The sequence below is a fragment of the Meles meles genome, chromosome 1, assembly GCF_922984935.1.
Source record: "Meles meles chromosome 1, mMelMel3.1 paternal haplotype, whole genome shotgun sequence".
Taxonomy (NCBI): Eukaryota; Metazoa; Chordata; class Mammalia; order Carnivora; family Mustelidae; genus Meles; species Meles meles.
Genome location: NC_060066.1, coordinates 109809799 through 109834230, shown reverse-complemented (window position 1 = coordinate 109834230; position 24432 = coordinate 109809799). Strand labels below are relative to the sequence as shown.

The 24432-nt window shown below is 41.3% G+C and overlaps 1 protein-coding gene across 4 annotated transcripts; it reads left to right on the top strand.

The window, feature by feature from the left end:
- Positions 1-487: 487 nt before the first annotated feature.
- Positions 488-23638, top strand: PRPF3 (pre-mRNA processing factor 3). Of its 4 annotated transcripts, none has more exons than XM_046019734.1 (16): positions 488-612; positions 3281-3470; positions 4523-4653; positions 6634-6780; positions 9829-9912; positions 10081-10301; positions 11231-11537; positions 12439-12605; positions 13366-13445; positions 16345-16488; positions 17159-17258; positions 17432-17545; positions 18597-18715; positions 18997-19080; positions 20556-20617; positions 23280-23638. In XM_046019734.1, exons 2-16 carry the CDS (start codon positions 3326-3328, stop codon positions 23424-23426), a joined length of 2052 nt encoding a protein of 683 aa, XP_045875690.1. In that variant the 5' UTR covers positions 488-612; positions 3281-3325; the 3' UTR covers positions 23427-23638. The 4 variants fall into 4 exon arrangements, with proteins under 4 accessions (XP_045875690.1, XP_045875699.1, XP_045875707.1 ...); XM_046019743.1 differs by lacking the exon at positions 488-612 and adding an exon at positions 665-736; XM_046019751.1 differs by lacking the exons at positions 488-612; positions 3281-3470 and adding an exon at positions 5901-5996 and having other exon boundaries at positions 4522-4653.
- Positions 23639-24432: the final 794 nt, after the last annotated feature.

Here is a 24432-nt window from a genome sequence, read left to right as displayed (position 1 = left end):
TTAAGCACTATGGATTCTCAGAGGATGCCTGGCACAGAGTAGTGGGCAGTCAACAAGTATTACGTCAGTGAATGAATAAAACAAAAGGCACAGGGGCTACTATCTTCAGAGTCCTTCTATGTTCGTCATTCTTCTTGGTCTCTGGCACCACGGTGAAGTAAGGGAGAAAGATAAAAGGGGTAGCTAATGCTAGTGACAAACGACTCTCAGATGGTTTCGTTTCTACCAGAAAGGCCCCGTTTAGCGCGAATGCAGAAGCTCCGCTTTTAGCGCATTTATTCACCTCAGGAGTACTGCAAGCAGTCCAGTTTCTGCTTCAGACAACATAAACTTCGCAGTACTCTAGTTCCCAGATTTCGCTGGAGAAACTTAAAGAGGTAGGAGGAACTTTTATGTGCCAACTTTACAGCTCCCGCACGCATGCGCTCCGCCGAGGGGAAAGAGGTTACTACGGCTGCGCGGGTCGGTGGCCCGGCCCTTCCTCGTCACATGTCGGGGGACCGCGGCGTGGCGGCGGCTGTGGCGGTAGCGACGGCAGGCCGTAGGGCGGTCGGAGGGTTTCCGGTTCCGGTGTAACGTTCGGGCTCCGTCTCAGGGGCTGAAGTTTGTGAGGTGAGTAGTGGCCCCGGGCCCTGGGAGGATATCCTCCGGTCTGAGCGGTGAGGGCCAGGGCTCAGCCCAAGGGGAGGACCGAGGCGGGAACGTTCAGTGGGAAGGAAGCCGAAAGAAGTACAAGGTTCTGAGGGAGAATGGGTTGGAGTGAGATTGTGGGGAGGAAAAGGGCGGGGGCGGGAAGGGGACGGGTTGGGGAGACTAGCTTTAGGATGAGTTTGGGGAGAACAAGGGGGGGTAGGGAGCAGGTCGGAGATAGGAAGAGGGCAAACTGAAGAAGAGCGGTTGCAGGGGGGGAAACTCAGCTTATAGCAAAGAAGAGCACGGAGTAACGAAATTTCTTCAGAAGATTGGATTCTGCTACCTGCTCATTCAGAGATCCTCTGCCTTCCTCTTCTCCCACCCCCACCCCGCCCCGCCCCAGGCATTTATTGTTGAACATTGGATTAGTGACAAAGCTGGTTACTGTTTGAAACTTTTATTTTTGCCCACTGGCTGTTTAGTTTCCTAGAGGATTGGATCGAAGTTGAATGCATTTGTTAGCATGACACTTGGGCACACATTTCATCTAATAGAGTGGTACCTCATTTGTTGCTTTGGATTTTCAAATTGCTTACACTTTCCAGCCCACGATTGAGTTATTGTGGAATATAAGATCCGTTAAAGAGAGGATTGTCTGTTATGTTCACTGTCCTATGTATCCTCAGAACACAGTACACTACTTAAGACCTAGTAGTTAGCAATAAGTATTTATTGAATGATTAAGGATGATTTAGGTGTGGAAATGGGCCTCATTTTGTAAGATGAGTAAACTAAGGCACAGAGGAATTATTTGTCCCAAAGCTGGTAGAGTTCAGTGTTTCAAATATTCAGGGTGAACTCTTTCTTCACTCTCTTTGGTGTCTGAGTATGCTTTTTTTGAGTAATGCACATTTAGTATGTAGAAATTTATAGACTCTACTGCTATCTCATGAGAGTTGAATAGAGCTGCCACAGAATTATTCATATAACGTGTCCCTGAGTCACAAAATCTTTACTCCTATTTTCATGACTTTAATCTGCTAGCTTCCTGTGGTTATACCAAAATTAAATATGCTGTTTAGCAACAGGTCTTACAAAGGATAAACCTACCAAGAATGTAGAAATTAATCAGACTATCTTTTAGGAGAAAAGATGTCTTAAAACATCTTGAAAGATTGACTCCCAGAGACCCTGATTTGTAGCACTGCTGGGAGGAAGTTTGCTTAGAAATTGAGATCAGTGCTGTTTATTGACTTTAGGCACTTACGGAGAAAATTAGAGAAATAAAATTTTCTCTGTGTTCATGAGCTTTGCTATTTAAATGGGAGAGCAAAATGTAAACATGAATAATGTTGGAGCGCCTGGGTGGCTCAGTGGGTTAAAGCCTCTACCTTCGGCTCAGGTCATGATCTCAGGGTCCTGGGATCGAGCCCCACATTGGGCTCTCTGCTCTGCAGGGAGCCTGCTTCCTCCTCTCTCTCTGCCTGCCTCTCTGCCTAGTTGTGATTTCTCTCTATCAAATAAATAAAATATTGAAAAAAAACCATGAATAATGTTGAAGTTATACTAACTTCCATTAAATAACAAAGGTTTATTGTAGATGGTCCTTTATGATAGTGTTTTCTCTGCTAAACTAAAAAATAGAAATATAAAGATGAAAAGGGAGAGAGAGAAGGTACATCCAAAATGAGGGTATTCTTTTCTGAGCCGAAGGATTAATCTTATGAAGTCAACTGACAGATCCTGTAGAACATGAGAGAAAATGATCTGGGTACAGAATTTCCACAGGGATGAATATGACTATGGAGAAATGTGACAACATTCTTAAGGATTAGGAGCTTTAATTAATTAGTTAATTAATTAATTTATTTTAAAATAGGCTCCACACTCAGTGTGGGGCTTGAATTCACAACCCTGAGATTGAGAGTCACATGCTCTATTAGCTGAGCTAGCCAGGCTCCCCAGGATTATGAGCCTTTTTAAAAAAATCATAGCTGGGGGAAGGCCTGTGGAAGAGGGAGAAAGAGAATCTCAAGCAGGCTCCACAGCCAGCATGGACTCTGGCGTGGAGCTCAGTCCCATAACCCCGAGATCATGAACAGAGCTAAAATCAAGAGCTAGATGTTGACCAACTGAGCCACCCAGGCACCCTCGATTATGAACTTTAATGTACAATGACTGACCCAGATAAGCCCTCCTTTTTTTTTTTTTATTCATCCCTTTAAAGAAAGGAAACTTACGAGTCAAGGCTGGGTTAAGGAATGCCTGCCTGGAAGCAGGAGAAATAGAAAAACTGGTCTCTGGGTGGGCTTTTCAGTCTTGTTTTCAAGTTAATATGTTTACCAACAACCCTTGTTATGACAGGACCAAAACAGAATCTAAAACTCAGACTAGATTATTCCCAGGGTTTCCTTGTTTATTCCACAAATTTACTGATGCACTGATACTTACTGAGTTAGGGTTACAAACAGAATGTGACTCTTTCTGCTTTGAAATAAGGGTTTTCAGGGAAGTATTTGGCTTGAAATGAAGTACAGGCACTTGCCTGATTAAGAAGAGGGTTGGAGATGTCATTCCTGATATACTAAACATTGCCTGGAATGGTCTTTTCCTACCCGCTAACAGCTTTTTCCTGGTTTCTTTTTAGGTGCAGTACTGAATCCCATTTGAGCTACCCTCTTTTTCCTGAAGAATGGCACTGTCTAAGAGGGAGCTGGATGAGCTGAAACCATGGATAGAGAAGACAGTGAAGAGGGTGCTGGGCTTCTCAGAGCCCACAGTGGTCACAGCAGCACTGAACTGTGTGGGGAAGGGCATGGACAAGAAGAAGGCAGCTGGTATGTCCTTTCATGAATCTTTGGACTTAACATATAGTATGATCCCAAATGCTGCTTTGAATTTCCCCAAATTCTCTTTTGGGAGTGATTAGGGAGTAAAAAGATTAGGCCACATTTTATTTTCTCCTGCATTATAATGGAAATAGCCTAAGTGACTAATTTTGCATTTTTTCTGGCTTTTTATACTACTCCTTTAACCAGTATATTGAATTGACTAAGTTATATTTACTTAAGAAATATACTAAAATAGGTAGGTATATTCAGATTGAGATTGACATCCAAATATATCAAAGTCTCTGAAAAATGAAAAAAGTTGAGGAAGGTAGAATTTGTTTATGGTAGTCTCCTATAGCTTGCTCTTTGGGAAGAGTTGGGATGATTATTCATCATAAACTTTTTTTTTTTTTAAGATTTTATTTATTTAAGGGGCGCCTGGGTGGCTCAGTGGATTGAGCCGCTGCCTTCGGCTCGGGTCGTGATCTCAGGGTCCTGGGATCGAGCCCCGCGTCGGGCTCTCTGCTCCGCGGGGAGCCTGCCTCCTCCTCTCTCTCTGCCTGCCTCTCTGCCTACTTGTGATCTCTCTCTCTGTCAAATAAATAAATAAAATTAAAAAAAAAAAAAAAGATTTTATTTATTTAAGAGAGAGCATGAGCAGGGGGAGAGGGAGAGGGAAATGCATACTCCCCACTGAGCAGGGGACCTCCTGACCTGGGACTCGATCCCAGGACCCTCGAATCATGACCTGAGCTGAAGACCGGCGCTTAACTGACTGAGCCATCCAGGTGCCCTATTCATCATAAACCTCGATGCCCAATCTGAATAGGTTGCTCTGGCTGTGCTACTTCTACTGTAAAAAAAATTCTAACTGAAATTTTACCTCAAAAAGTAAAGTCATTCAATGTAAAAGGATTTATGGGAATCCTACAAAGAACTTAGGAAGACCTTTCCCTCCCTCCTGGGGATAAAATTTCAGTGTTGGTATCTGTTATATGCCTAGTGTTGGACTAAGTACTCTTACTTTTCAACCCTATCATCTCTTTTTTTCCTGTCAGACCATCTGAAACCTTTTCTTGATGATTCTACTCTCCGATTTGTGGACAAACTGTTTGAGGCTGTGGAGGAAGGCCGAAGCTCTAGACATTCCAAGTCTAGCAGTGACAGGAGCAGAAAAAGAGAGCTGAAGGTAGGTTACAGTTAACTATCTGATGAGCTGGGGAGTGTTTTGAATGGTAACAAAGTTGCTGAGCTTACATGCCCCACACTTTGATATCCCCTATTAGAATACATAATATTCAAGAGAGGTACTTAGACATTAAAGGAGAGGTGAACTTGTATTATCACCATTTTATGGTGATGAACTACCTGAGTTCATGGGTTGAAATACTCCAAAGAAACAGTTGGTAGCTTTGTCCTGTTTCATGTACAGTTAGGAGTTTTTGGTTCTTATATTTCCTTATGTCTCCTCCACCCTCCCCCTTGCTACTACCTATAAATTGATTGTCTAAGGTTTTATTCTTTGGATTACTTGGTAACTAATAGAATGATTCAGAATATGACTCCACTGCTGTAGACCTCATTGTTGCACCTTTGAGAGAGGTTTCTCTGGAATGGACCTGTAGATGGAATAACTAACAAAAATTATTATTTACTGTATGTCTTGAGAGCCTACTGTTTGCTCTATAGCATTCTTCTGGTCATCAGGCCCCATGAGTGGAGTGCTTAAAAGGACCATTATTTCTGTTTTACCTCCTTCACTTTTTATTCAGTGACTGCTGATTCATCGTGCCTTCTTTCAATATTAGCAGCTTCAAGTGGCTGATTTCTCTCTTTTCTGTCTCTTCCATTAAGAACTCTTTCCTGTGAGTCCCATCAAACCTTCCAAAGTGCATTTGAAACCTTAGCTATCCTGTTGCTTTTCCTGAGGCACAAAGACTGAATAAGCAATGTTGGCTTGGTCCCTGGCCAGGCTGTGGTACCAAGGGAAGAATCGTGTGCCTTTTATGTTTAAGGCATTGTAAGGTGTTCAGAGGAATGAGAAATAGCCCTTGCTTCAAAGGAATTGGCAACTTGGGGTGGGAGGGATGTAACAACAAAATGCAGTTGCAAATTACAAAATCTAAGTAGCGGTTTCCTATGTATTTTAGAGTTGACTGTAGAGTCAGACTGACATTGAATTTGTTTGTTGAGGGGGAATGCTTGATCCACAGTATACATAGATCTGTGGAGCGAAGTTAGTGCTATAATAGGGCAGGTGGCTGTGTAAGTTCTAAGGCATGCTGTGAATGAAGTCACTACATTGGGTGGGATTAATGAAAACGGTTTCTTGAAGGAGGTATCTAGATAGCCTTGGGATATGGGTCCCATTTTGGTCCATTCAGGTCCCCACCCCACACAATATATTATGGGAGAGTCCTTTTTCTTGAACTGTAGGAGTTCCAGGAAGCGCTCGCCCTTGGCCGAGGATATGTCCTTGCAAAACACGAGCCCTCCTAGTGAAGAGGGGATGTCACCCAAAGCCTACCACCGGTGTGTACATTTGCTTTTTCCCATTGTCCCTTCCAGTTGGCCACTCTTGGTCCTGTTAAAATTCACCTTGCAAATTAGTCAACATATTTGAGTTCCCATTGTTTGATGACAACAAGTGTTATTGGGGAATACTGAAGAAGAAAGAGAAAACCCCTGTCCTGGAAGAGCTTAGACTCTAGTTGGGAGAAAGTACTAACATTAAAAGACTTAACACTTGGCAAGCAGAATATCAGCGATGTAATTTTATGTAGCATGAGCCCAGGTCTTAAGGGCTAAGGGCTAAGATGAAACAGCAGTTTGATCAGAGTGGGATGAGATTATTTATGAGGAAAACTTCCCGGAGGAGGTGAGTTTCAGGCAGGATTTGGAATAGGGGTGTGGAAAAATTGAGGGAAATCATTACAAATGTAGGCAATAGCTTTTATAAAGAGCTTGAGATGGGAACATTTATAAGGACACAGAGATGAAATTTCCTTGGCTGGAGTAGGAGAATGATGAAGTTGGGTGAGATGGTCCATTTGGTGGAGGGACTAGAGGACTCTGGGAAAAGCCACAAAATGCTGATAGGGACTAGGTTGATTCTTCCCTTCTCCCATGGGCAGGGAGACAACTCTTCTTTCGTCTTGGGTTTCCTTAGGAAGTGTTTGGTGATGACTCTGAAATCTCCAAGGAATCATCAGGAGTAAAGAAGCGACGGATACCCCGTTTTGAGGAGGTGGAAGAGGAGCCTGAAGTGATCCCTGGACCTCCCTCAGAAAGTCCTGGTATGCTAACTAAGCTCCAGGTGAGTAATTAGGAACTGAAAGCAGTGATTTTATGAGTTGAAGAAGCAAGAGATGCATGGGTCCAGATTTGTTGTGACCTTAATTTGGATTAGTGTTTAGCATGGGGGAAGACTTTTGAAGTTGTATTTACTGAGCACCTGTTATGTGGCAAACAAGCTGTATTACATACATCATTTTCCTAGTTGGGTACCTCGTTGAGTCATTGAGAAAATTACTGAAATAATCAGAACTCAACTTGATGGCAAAGGAGAATTTCCAAATATAATGCAGAGATAAGACGATATAATCCACTAAAAATAATTTCAGGTTGACTCTGTCGGGGTGGCAGGGGTGGGTTGTGGGGTTTTTTGTTTTTTCCTTTGATGTTATTTGTTTAAAGAGAGAGCTCACACAAGCAGGAGAGGACAGAGAGAGAATCCCAACCAGACTCTGTGCTGACCAGAGCCCAGCACAGGACTCGATCCAAGAGCCAAAACCGAGTCAGATGCTTGACCAACTGAGCCACCTAGGCACCCCGACTTTGGGTTTTTTTTTTTAGTAGGAATTATCTGGGGGCACCTGGGTGGCTTAGTCAGTTAAGCATATGCCTTTGGCTCAGGTCATGATCCCAGGGTCCTAGGATTGAGCTCCATGTCAGGCTCCCTGCTCAGCAGGGTGTCTGCTTCTCCCTCCTCCCTCTTCTCCAATTTATTCTCTCTCTCTCTCTTTCTCATATAAATAAGTAAGTGAAGTCTTTAACCTTTACAAACAGTAAATATTTTTTGTGCCATTTAAAATTTCTTAGAAGGGAAATAGAATATATACATATATGTGTATACATATATGTGTATAGATGAGTAGATGGATTGCTTTTCTTTTCCTTTTTTTTTTTTTTTTTTTTAAGGTAGGGGGTGCAGAGGGAGATGGGGAGAGAGAAAATCTTAAGCAGACTCCACTCCCAGGGTATAGCCTATCACGTGATTTGATCTCATCACCCTGAGATCATGGCCTGAGCCAAAATCAAGAGTTGGGCACATAACCGATTGAGCCATCCAGGTGCCCTGGAAAGTGAATGTTGGTGCTTTAGAGAGAATAGGGGGTGGAAGAAATAATATACCTTTTTGTACTTTTTTTGCATTTTGAACTATGTAAATATATTACCTACTCAAAAAAATGTTTAAAAAAAGTGAATTTTAAAGGGGCTCCTAGTGGGCTCAGTGAGAAGAGCATGCAGCTTGTGAGTTTGACTACCATGTTGGGTGTAGAGATTACTTAAATAAATAAAACTTTAAAAAAATAAAAATAAATTTCAAAAAATACCATGAAGCACCTTGGCAGCAAGGTCTCTTTTGGAAAATTCAAAAAGAGTTACTTGACTGTATTTTCAAAGCTTATCATTTTCATATTCTTTTTTTAAAATATTTTACTTATTTATTTGACAGACAGAGATCACAAGTAGTCAGAGAGGCAGGCAGAGAGAGAGGAAGAAGCAGGCTCCCTGGTTAGCAGAGAGCCTGATGCGGGGCTCGATCCCAGGACCCTGAGATCATGACCTGAGCCGAAGGCAGAGGCTTTAACCCACTGAGCCACCCAGGCACCCCCATTTTCATATTCTTTAGGACAAAAGAGTTTTTTTTTTTAAGATTTTTTTTTTTTTTTTTTATTTGACAGAGAGAGAGATCACAAGTAGGCAGAGAGGCAGGCAGAGAGAGAGGAGGAAGCAGGCTCTCTGCGGAGCAGAGAGCCCGATGCGGGGCTCGATCCCAGGACCCCGGGATCATGACCTGAGCCGAAGGCAGCGGCCCAATCCACCGAGCCACGCAGGCGCCCCAGGACAAAAGAGTTTTACAGAGACTAGGAAACAGGTCTTTGGTTTGTCATCTCCAGTTACCCAAAGCAGGTATTCATACAAAGTATGATAATGTCAGGCACCTGGCTGGCTCATTCAGAAGAGCATGAAACTCTTTTTCTCAGGGTCCTGAGTTTGAATCCCATGTTGGATGTAAAAATTCCAAAAAATAAATAAGTACACTTAAAAAAAAAAAGTATGGTCATTTGTGTTGATTCTGTTAGGAGTTTTATTTAAATGCTCGTAATAGTCTTGTAACGTAGGTACTATTTTTACCCTGTTTAGACACTTGGAGTTTTAGAGATTAAATACCATGTCCAAGGTCACACAAGCATTAAGTGTCAGTTAAAATTCAGGCTCAGGTTTCTCTTAACCTGAGGCTTTTTTTTTTTTTTTTTTTTTTAAGATGTATTTATTTTGAGTGAGGTAGGGGAGAAGCAATGGGAGAGGGAGAATCTCAAGCAGACTCCCTGCTGAGCATGGAGGCTGTCGCAGGACTCCATCCCGCAGAGATTATGACCAGAGCCAAAAACATGAGTCGGACACTTAACCCAAGTCTTTTTTTTTTTTTTTTTAAAGATTTTATTTATTTGACAGAGAGAGATCACAGGTAGGCAGAGAGGCAAGCAGAGAGAGAGGAGGAGGAAGCAGGCTCCCTGCCCAGCAGAGAGCCTGATGCGGGACTCCATCCCAGGACCCTGAGATCATGACCTGAGCTGAAGGCAGAGGCTTAACCCACTGAGCCACCCAGGTGCCCCTTAACCCAAGTCTTAATCGTCAAATTATGTTAACTACCTAACATGCCAGTCCTTCAGTAGGATGATGGGTTGAAAAATTTCAGTGCTCAACTATATAGGCTTATCTTTACTAAAATTTCTAGCCAATCGTATAGGCAGAATATGATGGGTTCATTCAAGCATTTTAGTTCTCTATACCTAAAAGTCTTTTGTGTTTAGGAACCCATACAGGAGAAATAAAAAAAGAGATTTTGAGGTGCCTGGGTGGCTCAGTTGGTTAAGCATCTGCCTTTGCTTCAGGTCATAATCCTGGTCCTGGGATCGAGCCCCAGGTCAGTAGGGAGCCTGCTTCTCCTTCTCCCTCTGCTGCCCACCCTGCTTGTGCTCTCTCTCATTCTACCTCTGTCAAATAAATAAATCTTAAAAAAAAAGAAGAGAGAGATGTTAACAGTTTTTTTACTTTTTTTCCCCATCGAGAACAGATCAAACAGATGATGGAGGCAGCTACACGACAAATCGAAGAGAGGAAAAAACAGCTGAGCTTCATTAGCCCCCCTACTCCTCAGGTACTGTGAAAAGAAGACTTTAGCAAAGATTTCTTGCCGTCCACTCATTTGAGAGTCTGGAAGGTGACTGCATGTTCCACCCTACAATCTACCAGTGTGTGTGTGTCTTTTTGTGTGACCTGTCTGCCCAATTCTTCTGATTCTGACTTCTTTTTCTCTATCTCACAGCCAAAGACTCCTTCTTCCTCCCAACCAGAGCGACTTCCAATTGGCAACACTATTCAGCCCTCCCAGGCTGCCACTTTCATGAATGATGCCATTGAGAAGGCAAGGAAAGCAGCTGAATTACAAGCCCGCATCCAAGCCCAGCTGGCACTGAAGCCAGGGCTCATTGGCAATGCCAACATGGTGGGCCTGGCCAATCTCCATGCCATGGGCATTGCTCCCCCGTGAGTATCTGTTTCATTGAACCTCTCGTTATTGCTGGAGAAGCAATAAATTCCTTTGAAAGTTAAAATACAACAACAAACAAAACCCTGAAATGTTACTGATCCTCTTTTTCCAAGGAGCCTACATCATTTCTTAGTTTTATATTTCTTATATATGCTTAATAAATACCAGATGAATTATTTTAGCTTCCTTGTTGCAGAATTTATCTTCTTTTTACAATTGGTAGAACTGAGGTTAAGATTATTTATCTAGGATGTGAGGGCGATCTGGCTGCGACATCTGTCACCCCATTGATCGCCAGGGTTGATTCGGCTGATCTGGCTGGCTAGGTGGGTGTCCCCTTCCTCCCTCACCACTCCATGTGCATCCCTCCCGAAGCTGCGCGCTCGGTTGAAGAGGATGACCTTCCCGGATAGAGGAGAGGACCGTTCTTCGGTCAAGGGTATACAAGTAGCTGCGCTCCCCTGCTAGAACCTCCAAACAAGCTCTCAAGATTATTTATCTATTGTTGGAGCTAGGAATAGAACCAGGTCTCCTGGTTCCTAACTCAGAGCCAAATCCATTAAATCACAGTGAGTGATCCCAGATCTGAGTGTTCCCTACACTGGGTAAAGATAATAGGCTTTATTTTTATCACCTACAGTTGGTTTGGCATATTATATCTGACTCAGAAATTTAGGAGTGAAATAGGATTGCAAATTCTTATCAGTGTAATGTAGATATAAATTCATTTCATCTGATTGTCTTCTATACTCAAATATTTAGTTTGATGTTTTCAATCAAGCTGTTAATATTCACTGATGGATTTATATTCCCTAGAATTTTGTAACCTGTTCTCTCTGTTGGGTTTGATTTTTTTTTCTTTTGTTTTTATTTGCTTTATTTATTGTCCCATATGGCATTTATTTTTTGGTGGGCTGTTTCTCAGGAAGGTGGAGTTAAAAGATCAAACTAAACCTACACCACTGATTCTCGATGAGCAAGGCCGGACTGTAGATGCAACTGGCAAGGAGATCGAGCTGACGCACCGCATGCCTACTCTGAAGGCCAATATTCGTGCTGTGAAAAGGGAACAATTCAAACAACAGCTAAAAGAAAAGCCATCTGAAGACATGGAGTCTAATACCTTTTTTGACCCCCGAGTCTCAATTGCCCCTTCCCAGCGCCAGAGACGCACTTTTAAATTCCATGACAAGGGCAAATTTGAGAAGATTGCCCAGCGGTTACGGACAAAGGTACCTGGTTAAGAACATAACCCAGAACTAGAAGTTAGGAAGGGGAAAAGGAAATTTAATACAGTCCTAAAATACTATCAACTCAGTTCTCTTAAGTTTTAGCAATTAGATACACAAGTAATAAAACAGTGACTTAATTTTTAAAATACTTCATTTATGCCTGGAATCCTTGATTTTTTTTAGCTGATTTGTCTTCTTAATTACACTCTGCTTACGTGGAAATAAAACTGAGTTTGAAAATTCACATACAAACACTTTTTTTTTTTTTTTTTTTAGTATATGTGCTGCCGAAGCGAGCACATTTAAAGATTTAAAGATTTTATTTATTTGACAGAGAGAGATCACAAGTAGATAGAAAGGCAGGCAGAGAGAGAGAGAGAGAGAGAGGGAAGCAGGCTCCCTGCCGAGCAGAGAGCCCGATGCGGGACTCGATCCAGGATCCTGAGATCATGACCTGAGCCGAAGGCAGCGGCTTAACCCACTGAGCCACCCAGGCGCCCAATTGAGAACATTCTTGAGTGACTGAGGAAAGCTAGCCTGGTGTTAACATTTACTGCAGATAAATTAACTCCACACGTGGAGAGTTGGATTGACTATATATTCAGTGAGTTTTGCTCTTGTTTTCATCCTCCAAGAATGGTGTTTTCATGAAATTCCATTTCTGTGTATTTGCTATAGGCACACACTGTGGGGTGAAGCGGGTGGTGCTGAGAGTAGTAGTATGTAAATCAACTAAGGATAAAATAAAGTGGAAAGTTCTTCTAAGCTTTCAGAAATTTTGAATTCTTTGCATTAGGCATAAAGAGTTCAACAAGAGAGTGCTTTAAAATACGGGGTTCTATCATAACCCTGTGTTCTGTAACTCTATTTTATCTCAAGTCTTGTTTTATCTTGTCTTTAGGCTCAACTGGAGAAGCTGCAGGCAGAGATCTCACAGGCAGCTCGAAAAACAGGCATCCATACTTCAACTAGGCTGGCCCTCATTGCTCCTAAAAAAGAGCTAAAGGAAGGAGATATCCCTGAAATTGAGTGGTGGGACTCTTACATCATCCCCAATGGCTTTGACCTGTGAGTTTGTTAGTTAATACCTTTTAATAAAGCTGGAGTTTTATTGGGAGAGATGATATTCATGCATTAAGTAAAATTCTAAAATCCTGGGGAAATAGGTAACCATACACAGACTCATGTGTTTGTGAAGAATATATTGTATAGGTTTTTTTTAATTTTGGGGGTTAACATTCGAAGGAATAGGCACAAATAATCTAAAAGAAAAAAATGTAAGTTTTATATTTGCTTTTGTTATACATAGTTATTTGTTTTCTTAATTACATTTTCTATTCCTTACATTAGGTTTTTATATTTCTTGAAGATCCAGTCCCGGAATAGTGGAAGGATTCTTAATTGGTGGGGGAGAGAATGATAAATAAAGCATTTAGGAAACATTTGGAGAGCTTTAATTATATCTGCTCTGTAATTCTGATACATGGCTTTAAGAGACTGTGTCTCAGGCTTTCCCCTTACCCTTTCTTTGTCAACTACTGTCCCAGCGAGTTACCATTATTAGTGAGAGAATATGACATCTATCAAGGATGTTAGCGTAGGAAAAAGGTTGAGAATGACTGGTGTGGAGAATATGTCCAACCTTAGTGGGAGCCAGTTTTCTCATCTTGAAAATTATGTAACATGTAATATAATTACATGTTGTAGATAAACAAACACTAAAAAGTGCTAGAACACATAACGGAGAGTACATTTTTCATTGTGTTTCCTCTCTCTTGGAATTGTCTCTACCCACATATCCTGTTTTCCCTTCTTCCTCCAATTTTAGTACAGAGGAAAATCCCAAGAGAGAAGATTATTTTGGAATCACAAATCTTGTTGAACATCCAGCCCAACTCAATCCTCCAGGTAATGTATAGCTTACTCAGTGAAGGCTCTAGAGAAGTATTATCCAATAGAACTCATGTGATAATGAACATGTTCTCTACCCGTGCTGACTGTACAGTACCGGCTGTCCACTTGTGACTACTGAGCACTTGAAAACAGAGTTGCACTAGTAAACTGAAAGACTAAATTTTAAATTATGTTCAATTTTTAATTTCAATTTATATAGTGTATGTGTGGGGCACCTCAGTGACTCACATGGTTAACATCTGACTTGGTTTCAGTTCAGGTCATGATGTCAGGGTTGTGGGATCAAGCCCTGTGTCAGGCTCTGTGCTAGGTGTGGAGCCTGCTTAAGATTATCTCTCTCTCCCTCTGCCGCTCCTCCTTGTATGCATGCACGTGCTCGCTCTCTCCATATATATATATAAATACGTAAATCTTTAAAATTAGATAGGTAGGCAGATAGATAGTGTATGTGTGTGGCTATTAGCTACGGTATTGGACAGTGCAGCTCTAGAGCAGTGAGGCCTACTCCAGAGATGGTTTCACTGATGTGTGTAACAAACTGGATTTTAAAAAAATCATTCTTGGGGTACCTGGGTGGCTCAGTCGTTAAGTGTCTACCTTCAGCTAGTGTCCTGGGATTGAGCCCCACGTTGGGTTCCCTGCTCGGCAAGCCTGCTTCTCCATCTCCCTCTGCCTGCTGCTCCCCCTTCTGTGCTTGTTCTCTGTTTTATTTCTAAATAAATATAATCTTTTAAAAAAATCATTCTGGGGATGCCTGAGTGGCTCAGTCGGTTTAGCATCTGACTCTTGATCTCGGTCCAGGTAGGAGTGTGCGTTTAAGCCCTACGTTGGACTCCACATTGGGTGTGAAGCCTACTTAAAATAAATAAATGAAAAGCATTCTTATCTTCAACTCCCAACTCCGGTCTTGTACACCATAACTGAATACCTACCCTTCTTCAGTCTCCTTTGTCTTTACCCATTCTCTCTTTCATTTTTGTAGCAAAAGTCTGTTGCCTCACTCAAAAGAGAGATAAGTTTTAGTTGTGGCTCTGTTTTTACCTAGCTGAATCCCTTGGGTAAATCACTTAGATTTACTTGGAATCTTCTCACATGTAGAGATAATATTAACTGTTACATCTTCTTCAACAAGAGTTATGCAGATCATTAAAGATTTTATTTATTTATTGGACAGAGAAAGAGATCACAAGTAGGCATAGCAGCAGGCAGAGAGAGAGGGGGAAGCAAGCTCCCTGTTGAGCAGAGAGCCCGATGCAGAGCTTGATCCCAGGACCCTGAGATCATGACCTGGGCGGGAGGCAGAGGCTTAACCCACCGAGCCACCCAGGAACCCCACAGATCATTAAAGATTTTAATACTTGCATCAGATTTGGTATGACTAAAGGAGACAATACCTCAATTAGTAAATTTGGAAAAATAGATTGAGACCTTGAGGTAATACAATGTATGGGAATCACTGAATAGTACTTAGTAAGACTCTACTTAGATGTCATCAGTGTGGATCATTGGATGAACGCAGGGATTGTGTTTGTTTTAAAAAGTTCAGAGGTTGGAGCACCTGGGTGGCTCAGAGGGTTAAAACCTCTGCCTTCGGCTCAGGTCATGATCCCAGGGTCCTGGGATCGAGCCCCACATCAGTCTCTCTGCTCAGCAGGGAGCCTGCTTCCCCCGCCCCCCGCCTGCCTCTATGCCTACTTGTGATCTCATTCTCTGTCAAGTAAATAAATAATTAATTAAAAAAGAAAATAAAACAAAAAGTTCAGAGGCACGTGAGTGGCTCAGTTGAGTGTCTGACTCTTGGTTTCACCTCAGATCATGATCTGAGGGTCAAGAAATCCAGGGGAGGGCACCTGGGTGGCTCAGTGGGTTAAAGCCTCTGCCTTTGGCTCCAGTCATCATCCCAAGGTCCTGGGATCGAGCCCCGCATCAGGCTCCCAATTCAGCAAGAAGCCTGCTTCTCCCTCTCCCGTTTCCCCTGCTTGTGTTTCCTCTCTTGCTGTGTCTCTGTCAAATAAATAAGTAAAATCTTTAAAAAGAAGAAAAGAAATCCAGAGGAGCCCCGTGTCAGGCTTCACACTCAGCAGGGCGTTTGCTTGAGATTCTCTCCCTTTCCCTCTCCCCCTCCACCTCCCCCTTTGCATGTATGCACACACTCTATAAAACGAATAAATCAATCTTCAAAAAATAGTAAAAAGTTGAGGGGTGCCTGGCTGACTCAGGTCAGAAGAGCATGTGACTCTTGCTTTCAGGTCCATGAGTTTGAGCCCCGCTTTGGATATAGACATTGTTTAAATGAATAACCTTTAAAACTAATAATAAGTAAAATTAAATAAAAATTTGAGTAAACCTGCTTTGGGAGTCTAGAGGATTTTCCCCAATCCCTGTAACTTTAAAAGTATAAATTTCATCATCGTGGCCCCACCTACCGTAAATCCTCAGACAAGGCAACTAGAGCAGCTCTCTCTTTTCTATATTGGCCACTTTTCAGTTGATTAAAGCATTCAACTCCTTCAAGAAAAAAGTTAGAACACTCTCGTGAAAGATAAGAAAGTTAAAAAAAAATGTAACATACTAGGGGCACCTGGGTGGCTCAGTTCTTAAGCATCTGCCTTCAGCTCAGGTCATGATCCCTGGGTCCTGGGATCCAGCCCCACATCAGGCTGCCTGCTCAGCGGGAAGCCTGCTTCTCCCTCTGCTTGTATTACCTCTCTCGCTGTCTCTCTCTCTGTCAAATAAATAAATATAAATAAAATCTTTTAAAAAAAAAGTAACATACTACCATTATCACAACCTAAAAATAGTAAGAATTAAATTTCTTCTAATGTGATTGATACTCACTTACATTTCTCTGATGGGTTTATTGCTTTTATACTTTAATTTCTTTACCTGGCAGTTGACAATGACACACCAGTTACTCTGGGGGTATATCTTACTAAGAAGGAACAGAAGAAACTTCGAAGGCAAACAAGGAGGGAAGCACAGAAGGAACTACAAGAGAAAGTCAGGCTGGGCCTGATGCCTCCTCCAGAACCCAAAGGTATGTATCTTGGAGGGAAGAAAGGGTGGTGCGTTTGTTTATCTCTGTAATTCTAGAAGAACTTTCTCATCTCTCTATATTTGGGTGCTTTCCATTTCTCGGAATCATTCATTGATTCTTTTCTTCCTTTCCTAAATTTTCTAATCTTACTAAGGCAGGTCAGCATATTCACTATAGAGGTCATTTAAAGCTAATGAAAATACATAACACTGTGATCTTCCTGAAAGAATAACGGTCTTGAAATACATGAAGATAGTAGCTGCAGAGTGTGCATAAATTTGTTTTGTACATAATTCTTAATATCTGAAAAACAAAGATACTGTTAAAAGAAACCTTCACTCCTGTAGTTCCCATTACAACTCTTATCTTTTGAGTGAGCACTGTAGGATCTTTAACTAAATGCTGTGATCAGAGTGAAAAATACCAAAGAAATTAAGTTCCTTATCTTTCATAAATTTTCAAGCAGTATAAGTAAATGTATACCAACTATTTAGATTGTGTGTCCTTCCACAAATGCTGAGTTTATTGGATGGGCTTTTCAAGGTAGGGATTTTGGGAGGAAATGAACTTTGGCAGAGATTTCAAGTGGGTAAACAGTATGAATTGAGAAGAGGGGACAGGTTATCTCAGCTGGAGAATTAATTGTTTTATATCCTCTCTCTGCATGCAGTGAGAATTTCAAATTTGATGCGAGTATTAGGAACAGAAGCTGTTCAAGACCCCACGAAGGTAGAAGCCCATGTCAGAGCTCAGATGGCAAAAAGACAGAAGTAAGTGTCATGGGATTGGGTGGAAACCCAGGGCAAGTACCTTTCCCAGACTCTTCTGGGGGGATCCATATTTGGAGGGAGGGGAGAGTCCTCTGTTGCTCTCTCTTTCCCTCAGCTTTGCCTCTGATCTTCAATGCCTTTCTCACTTGTGGATGTCCTTCCTGTCACGACAGAGCGCATGAAGAGGCCAACGCTGCCCGAAAACTTACAGCAGAACAGAGAAAGGTCAAGAAAATTAAAAAGCTTAAAGAAGACATTTCACAGGGGGTACACATATCTGTATATAGGTAGGTGTCCAATCTGGGCCAGCCTTTGCCTTAGAAATACCAAAAATTTTCCCAGTGCTTGAGGCAGAATCACTGTGGACACAGCACACTTAACATCAGTCCCTGCTCTCCTATGACCCCAACGTGAATCCGGAGCTAGTGAATCTTTTATAATGAGGGAGGTTTAAGGACTTAATCTTTGATCTCTGAGGCTTTTCAGTGAACCAGTACTAGTTCTGAAGAAGGAATGAATGAATATACCTGTTGAAACAAACCTGTGAACTAAGGATCATCATCCTTTGTTGAAATATAAAATAACCTATTTCTCCAGGAAGCATTAAACCAGAAACTATATTCTTATCCTCACTTATTACAGTAATCCTCTTATTTCCACTCCAAAGTATATTTTATACATTGTAAATATTTTCTGCTTCCTGTTGATTTAATGTTTTCATTTTATTCTTTTATGTTGAGTGCTTGTGTACCTTCCATTTTTTTAAGTGTGCTCCTTTTTAATAACTAGCTCTTTATTATGAAAGTACTTTATTAGAAAAGTTGTGAAAGCTTATTAAAATTTTTTTAATCTAATACTATAGAAGGCCCTTACTGAAAAAGTCCCCTTCCTACTCTCTGATCCCTTGACACCACTTACTGTAGGTAATTGCGACTAACATCTTTTTGTGTAGCGTTCTAGAAATTTTCCATGCATAGCATTCTGACTACTTTACGTTATAAGCATCTAGGAGACAGAGTTTGTTGATCTTTATACTGTCAAGAACAGTTAGCTTACACATATTTTTGGATGATGGCAAATACTTCTCCTTTCTTAGAGAACATTTCAGTTACTTGCTATTTGTTGTAGGGTGTACAGTACTAGTCTTTGAAGCATAAGACCGTGGAATTACCTTGATACTCATTGATTCTAGCTTTCAAGCATTAGTGTATTTGCTTACTTCAAAGGGCTTTGTTTTTAGAGAGAAAACCATTTTGGATCCATCTGTTTATTTGCCATTCCATTCAGGCAGCAATTGATGCTAAAACAAAAGCCGTAACTAAACTTTCCCTTCTCCAGAGTTCGAAATTTGAGCAACCCAGCCAAGAAGTTCAAGATTGAGGCCAATGCTGGGCAACTGTACCTGACAGGGGTGGTGGTACTGCACAAGGATGTCAACGTGGTAGTAGTGGAAGGGGGTGAGTCTGAAAAAACGGAGGGAGACCGTCCCCACGCAACCTAGGCCTTGAAGTGATGAGAATGGTGGGAAGAAAAGAAAAGATAAGAGATTTAGAGCCATACCTGGCTGTAATATCCTGGGCCTCTGTTTCTGTGTTTATTGGAGTAGAAGGACCTAAGATGTGGTTCCTGGGATTGCTTCAACTACCACATTAAGGTCTGCGTAACAGATGCGCTTAGAGGTTCTTTTTACTTCATCATCTTCCACCTTTCTGGCAAAGTTCTCCTCCTCTGTTTCCAGGCCCCAAGGCCCAGAAGAAATTTAAGCGTCTCATGCTGCATCGGATAAAGTGGGATGAGCAGACAACGAGCACAAAGGGAGATGGTGAATGGGGGTTCAAGGGGACTCAGCGGGAGTTGGGGGTGGCGCTCTGTCCCGTCAGCCATTCCTTCCCAGTGAAAATTGCTCACACTAGATAATGTTTAGGAATTTTAGAAAGACCCATTTGGATTGCAAACATGATAGACATTCATACAGTATTTATTATGTGCTGATGCGTGTGACTGTTGGTTATTCTTCTGCCTGACCTTTCTATGAGCTGTTTTCCCTGTCTGCCTGGTCACTGGCTAGGGAGTGTATTGAGTTTGTGAAAACGTAGCAAGCTACGAATACTCTCTTTTTTAAAGATTTTATTTATTTATTTGACATAAACAGAGCATAAGCAAGGGGAGTGGAAGCAGAGGGAGAGAAACCAGGCACCCCACTGAGCAGGGAGCCTGATGTAGGGATTGATCTAAGGACCGTGGGATCATGGCTCAGGCCGAAGGCAGACACTTAACCAACTGAACCACCCAGGCAGCCCAAGCTGTGCACTTACATGTGCATTGTCTAAGTATTGGGGTGGGGGGGGCTTTTTAAAGGGTTGAAGGCAAAACTTATATACACTTTTATTCTTTTGCCCAACTTTATATATGTATAAAATATAAATTACATGTATATATTTGATATCCCCTTGAAGGTCACGAATCATCAATATTCATTCTTCCCTTCTTTGGAAACCTGGGTTAGCATTTAACATGCACAGAGAACCTTATTTTTCTTAATTTTGCCTAACTTTGGACCTCTTAAATTTTTGTTCTTAAAGTATTTTTGTGCCCTACTTAAAGTACACTTTTTTACTACAATTGACCTATATTTTCTTTGGTTTTGCAAGGTTTCTAAGATATTTTCATTTAGTTTATCTGCCCTCCTCCCCTAGATTAAAAACTCCTTGATAAGGTACTCTATCATGTTGGCATCTGATCCCTGGCTCTCAAAGTGCTTAAGACAGGTTTTTTATTTTGTTTTGTTGTTTAAGATTTTATTTATTTGGCAAAGGCAGAGTACAAGCAGGAGAAGAGGCAGGGAGAGCTTCTCTAGCAGGCTCCTGCTGAGCAGAGAGCCCAATGTGGGGCTTGATCCCAGGACCCTGCAATCATGACCTGAGCTGAGGGCAGACACTTAACTGACTGAGCCACCCAGGCGCCCCTTAAAACAAGATTTTATTGTTGATTACTTGTCTTTTTCTATTTTTCTATTTCTATTTCTATTTTTCTCCTTATTCCCAGTACCTAGGCAGCTCTTGATACATAATAAGTGCTCAATAGATGTTGAATTAATTAGTATCTCTGGCTGTTTGGAGCTTTCAGTCTAATTTGGGGGAAATAAAAATGACAGAAGAAATTTGACTCTGATACATGGCAAAGAGGGGGACAACATTTAAAAGAATTGGAGTAGACTTGAATACTCCTTGTTTAGAACCTAAATCTTGATCTCTAGTCTAAGTCTAGAGCAAGATTTAGCTATATTGTCTTTTCCAGATGATGAGGAATCTGATGAAGAAGCTGTGAAGAAAACCAACAAATGTGTACTAGTCTGGGAGGTAGGTGATCTTCTGTTAACCACTGAAGCAGAACTTTAACTAATTCCTGGTTGTTTATAGCAATCTAGAGGAGCAGTGGAATGGTAAAACTAAGCGATGGCTGATTCCTTAAGCAATTTATGTTTCTTTTTGGAGTTCAGTGGTAAATGTTTGGCATCAGATTCTTCCTGATTATATTTCAGTTATATTGATGAGTATATAGTGTATGTCACCTAGGGGCAGGGGAGAGTATGGAAAACTGGTGGCAAGAATACAAACTCTCGTCCAAGTTGTTTATTTCATAGTCCTGGATATGAGATGTGGAAAGAGGGAAATGGATTGTGCGATTTTTTTTGGTCTGAATATAATGAAAGAAGTACTAGACTTAAGAATATCAAGTTGGGAGACTGGGCAGTACCACTCACTAGCTGTTCAACTGGACAAAACACTTAACATCAATTACTGTTGGTTTGTCTACAAAATGTGGATATTATTTTCCCTTTCTATTTGTCAATTTTTTTCTGAGCAGAATTAGATTACTATGTAATAATGCTCTGTAAAATGGAGCTTGTTTTTTGGTTATACAGTTCCCTCATTCCTGAAATCTGGTGAACCAGTGTTCGTTATGAAAGAATGAATTAATGAATATTATGTTTATTCAGGCCAAAATGTCAATTAAGGATTGTTCATTGTTTGTGAAGCATAAAATACCATCCTGTTTTTACAGGAAGCATTAAAATTTTTTCTTGAATAATTATATCCTTATCCTGATGTGTTGCAGTAATCCTTTTATTCCCACTCCAAAATACATTTTTTACATTGTATTTTCTACCTTTGTGTTGATGTAATGTTTTTATTTTATTCTTTCATATTGAGTACATGTATATCTTTCATTTTTTAAAAATACTCATGTTGGGGCGCCTGGGTGGCTCAGTGGATTAAGCCACTGCCTTCGGCTCAGGTCATGATCTCAGGGTCCTGGGATCGAGCCCCGCATCAGGCTCTCTGCTCCGAAGGGAGCCTGCTTCCTCCTCTCTCTCTGCCTGCCTCTCTGCCTACTTGTGATCTCTCTCTCTGTCAAATAAATAAATAAAATCTTTAAAAAAAAAAAAAGTACTCATGTTTAGTAACTAGTTCTTTATTACAAAAGTATTATTTCAAAAGTGGTAAATGCTTATTAAAATAAATTCTAATAACACAGAAGAACACTTACTGAAATGGTCTCCTTCTAATCTCTGATTCTTAAAGACCACTCTTTATAGGCAGTTGTTAATGTTCTTCATGTATCCTTTTGTCTTATCCCAGACTTGTCCAATTTATGCATACAAATTAGAATAATAACCATAATACCCCACCTGCATATTTAAGATCCCAACCCCTTCATCTCTTCCAGTTTCTCTTCCATTTATCTCTGAGAATCCACAGGAATTGTATCTGAGGTTCAGAAACAAGCCAGGTTCTACTCTAGCTTCTTACTGGAATTTCATCCCTGAGAGTCTCTTGAGATAGCACTAAAGTGCATGCCAAAGTGACTACCATTGCTGCTGGCACCTTTGGCAAGATTGTGGTTACACAACCAGTACTGTATGGTTTTCTATTGTAGTTCTCCTTGGATAGCCCCCACATTGCTCCCATTCCCCCTTCCCCTCACCTCATATTGTTCTTGGTCTGTGGACCCCAAAGCCGCCTGCTTGTATACAGGGTCCCACTGAGTCTTGGTAGAAGGAGATCTTTCAGCCTTTGGTTCTCTCCTTTAAGGCCCAAATCTAGTTCTAGAGGCCTGGTGGGTTAGTGGTTCATCCTATCTCACCCTCCATAGTCCTTCCTGATTTGCTCTTTAACCCAGGTACCAGAGCACAGAATTCTTCATCCTTTATTCATCAAAAAAAAAAAAAAAAAAAAAAGAACTGTAAAACAACAACAAAAACAACCCCTGAAGCCTTTATGCCTATAAATTCATGGAGACTTATACAAATATCCAAGGGAGTGGAGGTTGGAGTAGCTTTTACTATAAAATCATGCTCACTAGGCACATTGCTACACAAATGTTACTAGGTTTTAAAGATTGATTTATTTAAGAGGTGACTCCTGGCTCAGTCTGTTGTGTTTGCCTTCAGCTCAGGTCATGATCTCATGGTCCTGGGATCGAGCCTTGCGTGGAGCTCCCTGCTCAGTAGAGAGTCTGCTTCTCTCTCCCTCTGCCCCACCACCCTACTTGTATGCAAACAACAGCCCCGCTTTTCTCTCTGAAATAAATAAAATCTTTAAATAAATAAAGATTTATTTATTAGAGAGAGAACATGTGTGCATGTGCACATGGCGGGGCAGATGGAGAAGGAGAGAATCTCAAGCAGACTCCCTGCTGGTTGCAGAGCTCGATGCGGGCTTTATCTCAATCATGAGATCATGACCTGAGCTGAAATCAAGAGTCAGAAGCTTAACTGACGGAGCTACCCAGGCACCCCAAAAATGCTACTAGGTTTTAGAAAAGAGTATTATATCTGATTTAAATCAGAAATTGCAATGTTTTGGGGCACCTGGCCAATTCAGTTGGTGGGGCTTACAACTCTTGATATGGGGGTTGTAGTTTGGAGCCCCACGCTGGGTGTAGAAATTACTTAAAAAAATAAATAAAATCTTTTTAAAAATTGCAGTGTTCTTACTACAGATGTCTCTTTCCCAGGGTACAGCCAAAGACCGGAGCTTTGGGGAGATGAAGTTCAAACAGTGCCCTACAGAGAACATGGCTCGAGAGCACTTCAAAAAGCATGGGGCTGAACACTACTGGGACCTTGCACTGAGCGAATCTGTGTTGGAGTCCACCGACTGAAACTACTGCGAGCCCTTGCCTCTCCCCTCCTGCCTTTGTCTCTTCAGTCCTCTTACTCTACTTCCCAACCCAGTCCTACTTGTGTGTGTGATCTCAGAACTGTGCCAAGCTGACATTGGGTCATAGGGAAAACACCTTAGACCCTTCCCCAGTCAGCCTGGTGCTACCCTTTATTCCCCTTATGTGCATATGATTAAAGAGTTATTTTTAAAGTTGGTATGATATTTTTCACACATTTATAAGTATTGGAGTTTGGGTCTTCAGGTGATCTTTTCTCCCAACTTCTAGCAATTGCTGTGGAAAAAGAAAATTTTGTCATTCATAACTGTGTATATACTGAATGGATGGATGGATGGATGGATGGCTGAATGGATGAATATGTATTTTTGATGTCTGATGGAAATTCCTCACCTCATCTTGAAGCAAGAATGATAAATGCTGTTTTTCTCCAGCAGAGTAAAGGAGGAGGTGTTCAGTGGGTAAAAGAGGGTGGAACAAATCTGTTAACCTTCAAGAGAGTCACAAGGCAGATTACCTCTGGTCTTGGCTATAGTCTTAACAGGAAGTCATTTCCTTAAACAGGTACATAGATGAGAGATGTGTGTTGTGGGTGAAGTGGACACAGGAAGAGTCCAAGGAGGATGTTATGGGTCAGTTTGTAAAGTGGAATAGGATTCAGGAATTTAGCCTATTTCCTCTCTTTACTAATTAAAAAAATAGAAAATCTTCTAAAAGGCAACGTGTAGTTTGTTTTTTCTTTTCCAAAGAATCTGACTAGATGTGGTTCTATTCAGAATGTAATGTTTCTGGTTTGATTTTAGGAGTATTTAGGTCAGCATCAGTATCCATTGAAGTCCAAAATTCTTACCATATCTCCACTTCCCAATTCATGTTGCCTGTTGAGAACCTACTGGGAATGGATCAAACACAGGAGCCATTAGAGCTCCTGTAACTTCCTCTAGTTGGAGTTTACCAGGAAGCGGTGTTGAAAAATGGATACTTGATT

Coding starts and splice junctions, on each gene's coding strand:
- PRPF3 (XM_046019734.1), top strand. CDS start 3,326: ATGGCACTGTCTAAGAGGGAGCTGGATGAGCTGAAACCATGGATAGAG. Junction 6,781..9,828: donor GTATGCTAACTAAGCTCCAG/GTGAGTAATTAG, acceptor CATCGAGAACAG/ATCAAACAGATGATGGAGGC. Junction 20,618..23,279: donor AATGTGTACTAGTCTGGGAG/GTAGGTGATCTT, acceptor TCTCTTTCCCAG/GGTACAGCCAAAGACCGGAG.